General features: G+C 39.1%; 1 protein-coding gene across 1 annotated transcript in view; it reads right to left on the reverse strand.

The window, feature by feature from the left end:
- TMPRSS7 (transmembrane serine protease 7) overlaps positions 1-15,831 on the reverse strand; it is a 32,372-nt gene extending 16,541 nt beyond the window's left edge. Inside the window, exons 1-7 of the mRNA XM_086463387.1 lie at positions 15,781-15,831; positions 9,943-10,141; positions 9,047-9,177; positions 6,658-6,725; positions 5,714-5,907; positions 4,755-4,793; positions 1,147-1,375 (exon numbers count right to left, since the gene is read on the reverse strand). Of these exons, the coding sequence (XP_086319513.1) occupies positions 1,147-1,375; positions 4,755-4,793; positions 5,714-5,907; positions 6,658-6,725; positions 9,047-9,177; positions 9,943-10,141; positions 15,781-15,831 (911 nt within the window). The remainder of the gene's footprint in view (positions 1-1,146; positions 1,376-4,754; positions 4,794-5,713; positions 5,908-6,657; positions 6,726-9,046; positions 9,178-9,942; positions 10,142-15,780) is intronic.
- Positions 15,832-16,310: the final 479 nt, after the last annotated feature.

The raw sequence follows: 16,310 nt of genomic DNA on the forward strand, positions 1-16,310 counted from the left end.
ATGAAAAGGAATATTGAAAGGTTAGCTGTAGGAGATAATATTGACTTTCAGCCTTCACTCCAAGCAAAACCAAATGAAGCCAATAGTAAAGAAAGGCTTATAGAAAGAGAAAATTTATTTTATTAGACCAACAGACTTAGCTTGGGATTGGGAAGTGGGAAAGACAAGCAAGTTATTCTTCAAGTCGGAAATTAAGAACCTGAACTAATCAACTAGTGTCATTAAAAAATTGTTACTTTCCATGTGCATCACCTAGCAGATATCCTCAGTTCTCTACAGATACTATCAAGTAAGTGAACATCATCTGCTATTTTATAGACAAGTCAGTGAGTGATTCAGATTACTAGAGGACAGCTCTCAAAGAGGACTGAAAAGCCAATGCTCTTTTTTGAGGCTTATATGCACACTGACAGGCCAGAGAAAAAGATTTCAGGGGTCAAAACACTGAGCTTTTTGGCTGCTTGATGAAGGTGGTGTCTTCACCTTTTGGTATAACAGAGACCTGTGGAACTAATTACCAGGAATTTAAAAAAAAAAAAAATCCCCTAACAAGCCCACTGGATCATTAAAGAGAGAAAAAAATAGTCCACATCCCTCAACCCATCAGAGCTTCAACTCTAGATTTTAATAACCCTCTAAACCACTCAAATAGAGCAGCTAAAAAAGGCCCTGAACTGGTGAGTAGCGGTAAGTATCCAAAACCAAAAAAATCACAAGACTTACTTTTAGAACTTCAGTCTTCATATGAAGAGCACTAATCTTCATATGGAAGAAGAGTTTGCTTAGGGGAGGAATTTTTGACATTTTCTTTTAGTTAACACCTGTTTCTGCATAAGAAACAGAAAATTCCACCCAGTAATGTGTGAACTTCTCATAGTTCTGCAGCTACGTGAAGATGCACTCCAGTTGAAGAATAAAGAAGAATTTAAAAAATATTTAACTGTTTCTTTCATTAGCAACATAAACTTTTCCACTTTTGTAAAAAAAAAAAAAGTATTTTGCCAGCTGTTTTGTGCATAATGCATGAAGATCAGACTATTTTTAACAGAACAAACAAAACCCACCAAAAATGCAGTTGATAAATCTACAGAAGGAAAAACCAACCAAATGATTATCAATAAATTCTCGATGAAAATTAATACTCACCGGTATAGTATCTTAGGTTTGATTGGCATCAGAGAGTCATAAATGGTTAGCGAGTCAGTGATGCAATTATCTGCTTCGATCTGAAGGGATACTATTGAAAGGCGAATAAGATGTCCCACTGATGCAATCAGCTTAAAATAGCAGATTGTTCCCCCTGAGGTAGCGTGGATATCCAGAGGGAAGTACTCATGTAGGCGATCAGCGTACAGATCATACATACAGTTTGTTCCTGTGGAAATGTCACATTTTCAACACTGGACACTCACTACAAAACTGTTAAATCCTCATAGAATTCAGAAAGAAAAAAAAATCTTAAAAATAATTTTAAACTAAAAGAACATGTGAAAGTACAGCTAAATGTGAAAACAAAGTAGTCTATGCCAGTCTCTGTTTGCATCTTAGTTACAAGTCTGTGGTCAAGGAAAAGTCTATTCATAAAACTACAGAACATTGCAAACAGTGCTGTAAATAAGGCCTCATAAGGTATTTGCACAAAGGCATTGCCATTTTTTACAACAGGTATTTGCATTTAACAAGGAACTGTGGAGCCCCCAGAGGATAAAGTTCTTAAATAATCGTTCACTGGGAAATGTTAATCAAGGCAGAAACACACTGCTCCTCCCTACAGATATTAGGATATTTATAGTTAATAAAATAAAAACAAAATAAAAATCAAACTACATTTTTGTGTTACTCTGGCTTTTTTAGATTACCGTTCAAACATCAGGCTTCTCACTGTTTTGTTGTGAAAAGAGCTGTAAGTGCTACCACTAAATTCGGATTCACCAATTCATTCAGGTTGGAAGGGATGCTAGGACCTTTTTTGTTCAACATCCTGCACAAAGCAGGGACAAAATTAATTCAGACCAGCAGTTTTTCCTGTCAAGTCTTGAAAACTTTTGCAGCATTAGAAGTCACTGTTAGAAATGTAAATGATATAACCTTGCGCACAAAACACTTTTATTAAAAAAAAAAAAAAGGCAAAAAAAAGGCTGCGTCATAATTTAGATAAAAATCACCAGAAAATTACCCTACTTGTAACCAATTTTCCAATTAAGCTGAAACAATTGTTGCTTTCAAGTCAAACACATTGAGGTCTTTATTTCAATTCAATATTGCAGCTCCCATTCAGCAAAAAGCTTAGGGATTTTTTTTGTTTGGTCATATCTAAAACTCTTAACATAGATATTTGAAAGGTGAGAAGGAAAATGCAAATTAGGGAGAATAAGTCCAAAATAAATATTTGCATTAATTTCTGCCTATTAAAGACCTAAGTCTCTGAAATAGTTACTATCATGGAACACCAACTAGAGCACTGCAAATGTTCATTATCAATTGTTGACTCAAATTAAATGTTGGCCTGTTAGTCAGCAGTTAATCAAGACAGGAAGTAGCAGGCTTTGTCTTACTTCCACTTCTAATTTACAATCTTGAAACTAATGCTATAAATGTTCATGAACAATCTATAAGGGTCATGTACCGGTCAACTGAATTACAGTTATAACTATTTAAAGCTTTGGTGGGGCCATTGTTCTTCCTTCTTCTTATCTCTTCCAAATAACATTCTTTTTATAATAGTTATTTGTGCTGATTTACTAACCCTTAACAAAGCCAGCTGTGATCATAATCTTCAGAATGAGGTGACTACCATTATTTCTACTAAGTAGTTAATAATGCGACTAGCTCACTGCTGGTGTGGAGCGCGGTGCAGAGAATTAAGAGCTCTTGAACTAGAAGTGATGCAAGCATACCAGCTTGAAACCAAAGCTGGATACAGTCTTTACCCAAACAGACACTGCATAGCCAGATACCATGGCAATGCAAGTCACTTGCATCAGCTGAATCTTTGTAAGTCTCTCGCCCAACCCATTCTTCAACAAATCTGCACTCCAGTGCTGTGCCTGAACTTATGACTAGATGCATCTTCATGCCAAAGTCATTCCACTGCTCTCAAAATACAACTAGGAGATGCACCTTCCTCGTATGCTGCTGCATTAACACTTTCACCTCTGCACCGTATTCTATAGTCCTAAGCAGACACACTCAAAGTACTGAAATGACGCCAATATAAGACTTTCACAACTCCTGTAGCAATTCATGTTGTTATTCCCCTGCAACTTCATTGCGTACCAGCACTGCATTTCTCATAGATACCCATTGCCACCTGTGGTTGACTAGATTGTAAGTCTCTGAAAGATGTCTAGAATATGGCAGGTCATCTTTCTCCTATGTGTGAAGGAAACCTTATACGTCTTAAAAAACCCTTAGCATCAGTATCTGTGTTGCACTCTCCTCCTTATTTGCTTCTCTTTTAGGGACTGCACTCTGGAAAAAATTGAAACACAAGTTGTGACTGTACTAATTCCTCTGCCCTGGAACACTGAACTGGGAGATGAAATTGCTGTGCAAGTAAGCATCAATATAGAAAATTTTTTTATATCATTAAAATGCACGTAAGGAGACGTGACAGAGGCCAATACTGTTATGCTGTGCAGTTTAAGCCAGGAAAGTTTTAGAGCAAATGAATGTGGTAACAAATGACTTGAAGTTTGAAAAATCACGGACGGATGTCAATCTAAGCATTGCAAACCATGGCCTAGGGTCTGTGACCAAAAGTCCACCTGTGGACAGAAGTACTAGGACACCTTGACTCAGCTGCACTGACAAAAGTAATTGCTGAATTCTGAGAAAGTATGCAAGCTGAAACCTTGCAAGATAACAGAAGCAGAAATCACAGATAGAAATGTAATTGTTGAAATAGTACAAGTTAATGTCTCAACAAAGGCAAATACAGACACAGAAAGGTCTAAAGCCCTTGAACTGAAATTGTGCAACTTCACAAGATGAAAAACAAGCCTTGTGTCAAGGAACAAGGGAGGCCAAGACATCCCTACCTGATTGACCACTGCTGGCCCAACAAGACTTATCAGGTGTCTGCATCAAAGCTGATTAGCATACTGTTGCATAGCCTAGTAGCACATTTTTTCTAGGTACCTACTCCACATACTAGTGAACATAGATGCGCTGTACTTTTCAACTGCTTGTAAAGTCTCTGCACACTGCTGAAGAACCCTACCGGGAGGTTTACAACATGAAAACAAGAAGATATGTAAGTAGTGTCTCACATAACCCTGTCAAAACTGAACTGCTTAAACGATTTTCTGTTAGGAAACTCGTTCAAAAGAAAAACTCATCATTAACCTTGGAGAAAAGGGAGCAAAGGAAGGTAAAGAATGGGCAAAAGAATTGATATGGTTCATCTCAAAAGCCAATAAATAGATTTAAATTCAGCACTTCCCAGTTTAGAAAAGCTTAATCTTAACTTCAACACAGAATGAATAGAAAACAACTAATTGACTGAGTTTATTTCCTACCGTGCCACCAGGTACATCTAAAAGTTTTACCACTGAGAGTAAAGGCAGGTAGTTTCTGTATCTGTCACATGCAACACTCCTGGTCGCTCTTATAGCAACTCAGGACATAAATACCAAGACTGAATTTGACCCTCTTAATTTAACACTGAACAGTATCTTTGAATCTAAGACATGAACTAAAAGCTTTGCTCTCCACCTCTCCTCTGCCAGGAAGCTGCCAAAACAGTGAATTACCTGTTCCTGTTGTTGACCAATAATCTGACCGAAGACCTGCTGCACAGAGAGAGAGAGTTGTGTGAGTCTTCTCATTTGCCCCAAATCCAGAATTCAGGGTGTAATTCATCCACACTTCTTTAGTCATAACACCAAACACACAGGACAAACAGCTGTCCCAACAAGGAAGGCTGCCCAAGCCCCCTTCATTTCTGCAAATTCTGCAAGCAGCTTTGGAAATATTATGTCCCCAGACATCTTAGTGCCTGAAGCAAGAAGAGACTGCATGTCAATTAAGTAGTCAAATGTAATTGAAGGACTGAGACGGAGGTACCAAGGAGGTAATTTTCTCACTCTTGGCCACAATCTTTTTTAGCTTTCAGTTGGGCAGAGTTGTTGAATGAAACTTTTTCTGTCCTTTGTTCATAGAGCTGAAAATCATACAATATTTCGTAGCTAATTACATTAATAGACACTTGAATCCTACATTGCTAATTTTTTCCCCAGACAGGAATGGAGCAGGAGTTGTTTAATGAACGGGCAGCTTCATATTCTGTTTCTTAATCTTTAACAAAGGGGTGACAAGAATCTCATTTTCAATGGAGGGGCTAAAGTTTGATCTATGCATAAATCTTAGCCCTTCACCTTTGTATACTTTTAAAGTCACGGACTAACGCAAATCTGAGCTGGCTACAAGGTGTCAGGCTTAGCTCCTGAATTTGAACATAAGCACTCCAAGAAAAGGAAGTTTTGCATCAGTGTTCACAGGGATACTTTGTACCTCGATTTGCCCTCAAATCTGGTTTTGATTTTCCTTCTCCACCCCCGCCACCTCCCGCCCAATAATTTTAGTATTAGAAGCTAAAGATGCTGGATAAAGATTTTGGTTTGTTTATAGAATTTGATACTCAAAGATAAAAACGTTTGCTTAACAAAGTGTGTCCTCAAGGGTATGGGCATGTGCTAGTGCTAATACTAACCACTGAGGACAATGGAGTCCATGTCGACTGCAAGGCCCTGAAGACTTCCCACCGAGGTCCGGTTAATGATACTTGTCTGAATGGAATCCTTCAAAATGGCAGCCACACAATCCTCACACAGCACTTGGCCTTTTGCCTGTGGTACCACAAATACGATCCAGAAATGAATAAGGAGGCCTCCATTGTTGTTGTTACTGAAATGAAACGGCCTACAGATTACCATCATGTTGAAAGTTTTCTGAAGTATAAATTCAGAAGGGTATGGCTTATTTCCATCTTGTCTTGTTGCTTTGACACACTAAATGTATTTTATCTCCTAAAAAATATAATAATAAAAAAAAGCCCAAAATGCCAAAACGCACTTCTCACTTCCAGTTGGGTATCTTCACTAGGCTGACTTCCTGAGGGCTCCTGAGTTTTGAGATCTACAGGAATCATCGTATCTACTTGAATTAGAGCTGGATTATCTCCTAAAGATCATTGTCTTGGAATAACTAATCCTCTACCTTTAATTGCACATGTAATGTTAGTACTTTATTACAGTATAGAGATTTTCACTTTCTCCTGTCAGTAGAAAAAAGTTTTATATGTTACTTACTAAATATGTGCAACTTGGTCAATAATACAGAGTTGTACACTAACAGCACCTTTAAGTGGTTAAAATGCTGTGTGACCTATAAGCGAAAACATCACCAAACCTTTTTAGAGGCATTAATTCTGTTTGCCTTAGATTGTACTCCCGGCAAACAAGGAACAGCTTATATGACTTTAGTTTGCCCTTAATTTTGTGGAATTAATTGGTACAGGTTTTTAATTTATATTGCTATCAGTACAAGTGCATAGCAAAAAGATTAAACCATAACCACAAAACCAGGTTTCTTTTGTGGGCTCATTACATTATATACTACCCAGCAGAAATACAATTACATTAACCACAGATTTACCTGACTTCCGAAACTGTGGACTGCTTATAAAATTTGGAGAAAGAAGAAGTTGTGTAGACCAAGTTCATCTGAAAGAGAAAGTATTTAGCCAATGAAGATTCAGCATTTCTGAAAATCAGCCATACCTAGAGGTGTTATATGCCTAGGCTTTCCTAGGAACATACGCTTTTCCACCAAGAATATGCAATCTGCACACGTTTCCCAGACATACAGCAGCCCAGATAGGCAGAGCAGCAGACAAGAACACACCGGCTCTGTCATGTACCCTTAACAAGACCAATATTCCCAGGGAACATCAAATCTTCTGCTGACGGCCAGCTGACATGTACATCAATATATTTTATAAGAAATGAGTTTTGAAAAAAGTGCACATTTTTTGCCCAGCAAATGTCAAATGCAGAGGGCTTCCCTGTCCTGATGCTGAAACTCAGGGCCATTCTTCAGGAAATAAGCATATACTCATAACATCATGTGTGTTGGTACTAAGCTGAGTTAACAGCACATATCAGGTTTTCCACAGAATCACAGAAAGAGTGAGAATGGAAGGAGCCTCTGGAGAACATCTAGTCCAATCCCTCTGCTCAAAGCAGAAGCAACTACACCAGGCTGCTCAGGGCCACGTCCAGTTGAATATCTCCAATAACGGAGACTCCACAGCCTCTCTGGACAACCTGTTCCAGCGTTTGATCACCTTCACAGTTAAACAGTTTTTTCTAATGTTTATGTGGAATTTTCTTGCATTTGAATTCAGTTTGTATCTGTTTTCTTCACTCATGGCTTCGTATTGACATATTTCTTTCCAATACATGGTGCAATATATGCTGAGAAGGAAAAACCCTGCTCATTTCATGCTGTGGGACTGCCTTTGGGGAAAGCAAGCTCTCAACTCCACCAGTTCTTTGTGTGTGTGTTGACAATACCAGTGTGACAATAGCATTCATTCCTCTTGTTCAAAGAGGCACACTTCTAAAGCCACAAGGTGGCATGTACCTCAAGCTCTTCAGACCTCATGTCGGTGCTTAATGTTTAAAATTACTGTCCAAGGGACTGTAATAGATTATTTTGAAACAAAGGTTGTAAAAAAAATCACACTAGTATTAGTCTGTAACTTTTAGTGTTTGACACAGGAAGTTTGAACAATTATACTAAGTGCCTAAATAAAATGGATGGAGCTCAATCTTTCTCCAAGTTAGTCTACAAGTGTTTTTTTACTGTGACTATCAAAGTGGAAAGGAGGTTCTTCCACTACCACTTTGGGGGTGTCTGTGCCAGGAGCCATGAACAAAAGAGTTTCAAGGAGAAAAACAAACAAAATCCCAAATCTCCCACATCCATACTATCAATTTTGGTCAACAGTCATGTCATCAGGAAGTGCAGTTTCAGCAATGTAAAATTCATTGGCGAGTTCAGGCAAAGTTTACAGAAAAAAAAATAATTTCGAAGTTATGTAGGAGGTGGTGATGCTGGCAGTTCACACCTGCTGTCTGTCGCCTCTCTCACTACGTGCAACAACAGCCAGATGCTCTGGGACAAGAGCAAGACACAGCGTTCACAGCAGGTTAGAGCTGCTCCATGGAGAGCAGGGGAAGGACAGAAGCACTGGCTGTCTGTTACTCCTAAACAGGAACACGAGTTCATATTATAAGATGGCAAAAACTTAGCAATTATTCAAAAATCTCTTGATTGCCTCTGACTGTTATTTTTGTGTGTGTTTAGCAGTTTTCATACGATTGCTTGAATCCATGTGGACAGTGCTGCATTTTCTGGCATTAATGTCTTTTTCCTCCCTACACTAAATGTCTTTAAAGTCAAATTCCCTTTTAACCAATATTCCCACTCCTCTCTTCCCACTGTAGAGCAGCCTTAACTGCCTAAAACAGAGTGCTATTTCTGCTTTGACTGATGCAAGGTGTTTGGGAAGAATAATGGTCTTTCTTTAGAATACGTAGCATCAGAAGGAAATGGAAATGGAAATATGTTTGAGAGCTCTAGGGTAATTATAGGTGCTTTAAGGCAGAATACTGGCAGCAGATACAAATTTAAATGCAAAAGACTTCATCGGTTTAATGTCTCCAAAGTGGCAATTAAGTTTTGAAGGTCTTTTGTAGAGTTTTATTCATAGACCCCCGATTCAAGGGGGAAGTGTGTAACATTTTTAGTGCATGTAAAAGTCAAACAGACCTTTTCAAAACTCAGTTTGTCATTAATAAGCAGAAAGCAGTCAGTTCATTCCTACCTCCAGATAGTCACTCTTTGTAGATAGTTTTCCAGAGGGTCAAAAAAAAAAAAAAAAGTCAGAACACCACAGCAGACTCAATGGCACCTGAAAGTCGCACCTCTTGTGCACAGCTCTGATCTTTTTGCTAGCCAAGCAGCCCATTCATCTTACCACATGCTGTACATTCTGTGCCATGGAGAGGAATTCTTTAGAATCCTTTTGCCTATATTCTGGGAGGAACTCTATGTTGGCAACACGAAACAGACCAACAAAATACAATGCATCTTTGTTTTCTGCCTGAACTGCAAGAGACAAAGAAGACAGTTAGCCTCCTTCTTTTTTGGTTGTCATTTTTTAATTTTATTTCTTCTTTTAACAACAATGAGATTTTTTTCTGATTAAATTCTAAACCAAATTAATCTATTCGTTCTTGCAGCAGACATGACTACCAAAAGAACACGATTTTTTCACAGCTAAACTGTTCTGAATGAGTACCACAATATGAACCACCTGTTCCCTACACACAAGGTAAGATACCACTATACAAATGATTCAGCACAATGAAGGCAATATCCACATCCAGATTCTGGAGCATCCCTACGGAATCTCAGACAGTATTAGTGTCAGAAGTCTAAAGAGGAGAACATAGCTTTTGCCGCCCAATTAGACACATCTGTATTACACTGTCCTTTAATTTCTTTAAATCTATTTTGCATGAGAGACTAAAAACTTACCTGATCTTCAGCAGGCCAAGAAAGAGTGGAAGTCAAAACTTCTGAGGAGTCGAGCTCATAGGAACTGTCAAGTCTGTGCAATTAGTTTGCACATAAAAAATGTTTTGCATAACACTTCAAAAAAAAAAGTCATACCTCCTAAAGCCAACAGCTAAGCCTGCTCTTATGATTACTTGTTAAGTCTTGACAAAGACACCGAAAAGCCTTTCGGGCCCCATTTAAATAAGTTCCACTCTTATTTTTGAAACAGCCTTCAGGACAAGTGAGATCCTAAAACCCAACTGAAAGTGCTAGTGGGGTCAGTGAAATTGGCATGAGCTTTCAGTAACTCACCAATAAACAGCCACAGCAAAGTCCATGTTACAACTCCTAAAATGAATAGAATCAGGGTAAAGAGAATTATTTTGTTTTGAAAATTCCACAGCAACTTATCTTTTTTCTTCAATTTCAATTTGCCGTGTTTTTTCCTTGCCAGAATCCTCTTTGCCAACCTCTCTTCTGCAGCTACCATTTGGACTGAGATGTTGGCTACCTAAAATAAGGTGAAAGACAACAAAATATGTGGAACATTTCTAACAGAAATTGACTGACCAATTAGAAGAGATTCTCATATATATTTGTCTGATGCTGCCTATACGCAACTATAATTAGCTTAACAGCAGTTTAAAACTCCAGTCGGAAAGTAAGGTCCTTTTCTTCCAGACACTTGCAAATAAAACACAGTGTCAGTCCCTATTGCATAAGGATGTAAAAACAAAAGGTATCATAGGATTACAACTCAACATGCAACAGCTACCCAGCATTAACTGTATGAATGAATGCTAATATCCTTGTGCATACCTCATTAGTGTAAAGTAAATTAGCCCTCTTTAGACCAGAGTGTACGCCACCTTAAATTACCTTTCACTGTCTCCAGCTGAGATGTATACACAGACAAGTACTTCAGAATGGCAGCTTTTCAACAGCAGCTTGGTAACCTAACCTAGCAAGGTGTATCATGACTCAAATCTTTGTTACGCTTATGCAAGTTTGGTGCAGCAGCAGACACACATTCAGCCCTTCATTCCTCTCTTTCTGTGAAGTTAGACAGAGGGGTTAGCATGATATTCAAATAGTCAATCCTTTTTCCAATACTGTGGCTTGTCATTTCCCTGCTAGGGAACCAGGAGACAGGTATAGACTCACCTCCCAGCTCATGGTCAAAATAACACTGCTCTTCCCCCAAAAAATTAAAAACAAAGCTACTTTTTTCTCAGACCAGAACCGTCCCAATACAAGTGGCCTCAAACCATTCATTCCTCAGAAAAAAGTCTCTACTTCCTTTCAGGATGAGGAGCAGTGGGTACGGACAGACTACTAGAGTGCACCATCAATGTGGTCCCGTATGTTGTCAATGATGATCTGTGGAGGAGGTGTCAAGACACCAACTGTGAATGAAGTGGCTAACAAAGTATGACAGCATGAATGAAGACAGTCTGTCCGGTCCCATGAAGGCCTAAGGAAGTGGCTAAGGAAATATCTAAAGAAATTGAAAAAGTGTATGAGAAACTGTCTAAGAAGGAGGATAAATCCTATTCTTCCCCTAAATGAACTTGTGTTGAAGCCATTAGAAGAAGACGCTATCCTACAAGACCAGCTCGAGAGGAACAGTACGTGTCCCGAGGTATCATGTGGTCTTTCCTGTGTGAGCATGGATAAGACATAACTAAATAGGATGGTAAACCTACTTTTGTCTTGCAGGCTCAAGTACGTATGTTACAAGGTAGAACAAATAAAAGAGAAAGTTCTTCTAAGAGAACAGTTGCTCCAGTGAGTACAAACTCATTTGTTGATGCGTACCATGCTAAAAATTAGAAGGGCCCTGCCTCCAGCCAGGTGGAAGAAAGGGACAAAAGAGTTTATTGGACTGGGTGAATTTGATGGCCTGTCACGTCGGAACCACAGAAGTATGAAGCCTTTGTAGGTACTGGCGAACAATGCACCCTAGTGCCATCGAATCATAAAGGAACACAAACTGTTATTACTTCTGGAGTGACAGGAGGATGTCAAGAACTGACTGTTGTGGAGGCCGAAGTGAGCCTAACCGGGGACAAATGGGAGAAGCACCCTGTAGTGACTGGTCCTAATGATCCATGCACCCCTGTATCCAGTGCCTGAGTCCAGCTCCTGCATCCCATTCCTGTCTGCTGCCAAGTCCAGCCTGGGACAGCCCCAGTGCCAGCCCTGCAGTGTCAGTGGTGACGTATCGTCATCAGGGTGGGGGGAGTTGGGTATGGTATTGGGTTTGTATCTATTTGTATATATTTCATTATTTTCTTACTTTTATTATTTTTTTTTGTTGTTGTTATTGTTTCATTAAAGCTGTTTTAATTTTCTTTTCCAAACTATAAAGTCTCTCTCCCTTGTTCTCTCTCCCTTCCCGTTCTGGGAGGGGAGAGGGGTTAATAGAGAGCATCTGTCATTTGTTAGTGGCCGGCCCAGCCTCAACCCTTGATAGATAATAAACCAAACCAAACCAAAACAAAAATAATAATTAAAACAAACAAACAAACAAACCCCAAATAAAAAGTCCTGCATGTCCAGCTCCCTTTGAGAAGTTCCCTCCAGTGAACAGGAGAACAGATCTTACTGGAATAGGACCTGGACAAGGTCATCATCTGGATATCCAGCCCATTGACAGTTTATTTTGAACTACACTCCCAGATTTTCTAAAAGTAGATTCAAAATATCTCCTGACCATCTTATCTAGATACAAAAGACTATTATGTGACCATTCCTACATTTGCAGAAGCAGTTTCTATTCCTATAAGTACCTTAACTATGTACAGTTTGGTCTGTTCTGGAAAGTCCGTTTGTACCAGACACTCCCCCAGGCATTTTCCTCTGCAGGAGATAATCAATGCATTTAAGCATATAAATAATGTCTATCAGTTGTTGCAAGCACAGCAAGAGCTGCCTGGGGAAGTCTCTGAGACTTCATAAAATTCCCTCTTGGAGGTCTCCCATGTCAGTCAAGTACTTTGTCATGAGATCAGCTACAGGTTCAGTCAATTCATTGTCTCATCTCTGCAGATGTTAGCTGGCAAATCCGAGACCACTCAGGGCACTAATGACCAAGTGCACTGGGTATGAACACAGGCATAGCTGTGATACCCAGCTGCACCAGAATTAGAACTATAAAATAAACTTTAATTTCCTCCTTACGTCACAACTATAACATAAGTTATGTAATATTGCCATATCAATAAGGAACAGTCAGGAAAAATATTCCAAAAACATGTTGGTGTTAGTGAGAAGGAAGCTCTCAAGAAGCTGCCTTAGGAAATCGCGAGCTCTCCATAACTGAAGGTGTTGACAAACACTGGTCAGCAACTAGCAGCAAGCACTTTAGCGCAAAGTCTTCTATGAAGCACAAAACAGACTTTGAGACAAAAAGACCCGGCTCAGGACCTCATATACATAAAGATAAAACTGAACTTCACCATCTTAAATATAAGGAAAAAGTTCTTTTTGTTTGTTTGTTTTGGTCTTCATCTTTGGAATAGCTTAATTCATTTTAAGGGCATTTCCCAAGTTGTTCTCCCCCACCTCACAACTGATTCTATGCCACTTGTGGGGCTCGGACCTACTCAGAGGTATGTCATGTCTAAGCAATGCAAGTCAGGAATCTCTGACAAAGACCAACAATAACTGGTGTATGATTCGCTCAACATGCAGATAGCCTCACCCTGCTGTGGGATACACCCCTGTCCCATCAGCTATCGCTTTCAGTGCCCACACAGAAGTACACCAAAGAGTTTGTAATCACACCAGAACAGACGCGCACACAACAACAGAGACCTTAACTCGGGCAGATCTGGTTGCTCCTTATGCTCAACCGATCCTTCTTAGCCTCTGCAGAGCTACAAGGGTTCAGCAGTGAGGAGAAAGGCTGCAACAAGCTGACAGAGTATTTAGCATCATTTCATTCTTTGAAGACTTTGAGAAGGTACACTGCAAGAGCACGTGGCCTGTTGTAGACTAAAACGTATGGACACAAGATTCGTTTTTCACTCCTCCTAACTATATTTCACTTGAAGAGGGAGAAGACTATGAAAGTCAAGAAGTACTCAGCTAAGAACTACACTCTGAGTTGTCAATGTGGGATGCTAAGTTTAATACGGTGGCTACAAAAACTATGTGCTAGTGGAGCTTGACATGCAGGAAATGCCAAACATAATTACTAGCCATCTGCAAAAGCAGTGCTGTGAAATAATCTACGATAAGCAGTTGTTTCCCTCTGCCCAACACTAGTAGAGCCACATCTGAAGTACTGGGTCCAGTTTTGAGTCCATCAGTGTAACAGAGATGTTGATAAACTGGAGTGATTCCAGGAGAGGGCCTCCAAGAGGCAAGGGGCTGGAGGATACAACATACAGCAAGAAGTTGTGAGCCCTGGGGTTGTTTAGATGGAGACAAAAAGGCAAAGAGTAAATCTAATTATAGTTTCCCCTACCTAAAGTGGATTATGGAGAATACAGAATCACACTTTTCTCACTGATGCACAGCGAAGAGACAGCCACAACAGCCACACATGGAAGGAGGGGAAATTCCAGCTGGGGGGTGGGGTGTGAGATGGGACACAGACAACACAGTGTGAAGAAAAAAAGCAAAAAATATTGATTCTAACCATGAGGGCCATGCACCTGGGCCATGCACAGAGAGGTCAGGAGACCCCCACCCCTGGAGATACTCAAAACTCAGGGGGACAGTGCCTTCAATGAGAGTGCTCTGTGTAACCTCACAGAGAGAGCATAAGCAACACCATCACAAATATCCTGCCAGTCTTGTAGTCAAATATAATGGCTGTCAGTCTTTGACTTCAGAGTTGAGGATGTTCAAAAACAAGAAGAAAAATGAGCAATAAAGCAACAATGAGTAGAGTAACAAGACCCAGTAGTACACTTAACAATTTCCTCAGACAAAACATGAAAACACTGAACTGGAAGATTTTGGACTCCTGTCTTCTGTCTAGGTAATTAACTGCACGTGTTTTGCATGCTTTCAAGAAGGACTCATTTTGCCTGTCTTCTTTATTTTTTAAAAACCTTATTGAGTACGATTCTGTGTATAGATGAAAACAAAATTGCTTATTTGTTTAAAGCTCTGATATATCAAGTTCCCTTATACGCTCAGACATTCAATAGGACAGCCTGAGACAGCTCAACGAATGCTCAGTTCTGACATCTGAAATTTGGGCCACTATGGGTCAAAGGGGACAGTTGCTGCTTTCATCAATCTTCCCCTAAGAATATTTTACATTTAAGTTTTTCCATGTCATTCCTTTTTGTAGCAGTAGATCTAATCACAGATTTATTCTTAAAAACTAGATGCAAAGTTCCTGTCAAGGATCGTTAAAGACTGCTTAAGACTGACATCACTGGACTGTAAGTATGCACTTGAAACATCTAGTGTCTACATCGCATGTACCGCAATTCTAACCTTATTTTTTTTAAAAATGCACTTCATGAACCAAGACTTGCATGGCAAAGTTCTCTGTTACACAGGATTCATAGGAATATTGAATGCCATGCTCTACATTTTATATATTTCCCCAGGTTACATTAGTTTACCATAAACACTTTATAGTACAAAAAACAAAGTCAAATTTAAACTGTTCCCTTCCCTCAACAAGGATCACAACTCTTAATTCAACATTCCTCTCTGCTGCTACTTCATTCTTGTATTCTAGAACTGGCTTCCAGCAAAAATTGCAATTTGACTATTGCCATACACTAAATTATTTAATTAGTTCTTTGTCATAAGTTAAAGCTATGAAATAATCCCCTTCTGTATCTTGTCAGAGAAAAACAAAACACTCTACCTACTTTAAAGTTGCCTCTCTTGCCTAGAAATTGATTTCTTTTTGGAAAAAGATGTTGCCATGACACAATACAAGCTTTTCATATAGTTGCACTGATATTTCCATTATTTCTACTGTCTGAAAGTACTTGTTATTAGCAAATCTGAAGATATACAAACATATGTTGACATGTTCAGATTGAGTTATAAAATGGAAAGTTATAAAAAATCAACTAGGATGTTAAGTTTTATACCTGAGAATTAGATCATAAGAGATCTAATAGTGTCAAGAAGTTTATGAAATCAAGAATGCTTAAGTCACCTACTTACACTTAGTTCATCTTCAGGTTTAGGTGCTGGGTGACTGTTTTTTTCATCCATCCCAGCAGAATTAACTTTATTGCTTGTCCCAGCTGAAAAAGAGCCTTGCACCTTTTCCCAGGCACTGATCCTACTTCTGAAGCTGAAGACAACTAACAGCAATGTCCAGGACCAAGAGAGGCATCAATTTACTTTGATGAGTTTCCAATTGTAATCTCATCTGCCCTGTTGCTCTTTTGTGAATATTAGAAGGATGCTATCAAGTAACTTTAGGCGTCAAAGTCAGACTGAATAAATAGACTTTTCATAGTCTTTTTAAGCTGAAATAGACTCCAAATAGTTACAACAAAAGCACAGTGCTAACCTCTATATATCATTAAAGCTTCACAAAATTAGTTGTCATAAACAAGAAAAGAAGCACATAAAATGTAAATATGAGAGCAAAATCCTGCAACTAAAAGAAGGAAAATAAATTTAAGCACCTTGAGCAAGAGTGCTGCAAATAGTAGATAACCATGGCAAACTAAGAAGAGCATTTT

The sequence above is a fragment of the Leptosomus discolor genome, chromosome 1 (genome assembly GCF_034619465.1).
Source record: "Leptosomus discolor isolate bLepDis1 chromosome 1, bLepDis1.hap2, whole genome shotgun sequence".
Taxonomy (NCBI): domain Eukaryota; kingdom Metazoa; phylum Chordata; class Aves; order Leptosomiformes; family Leptosomidae; genus Leptosomus; species Leptosomus discolor.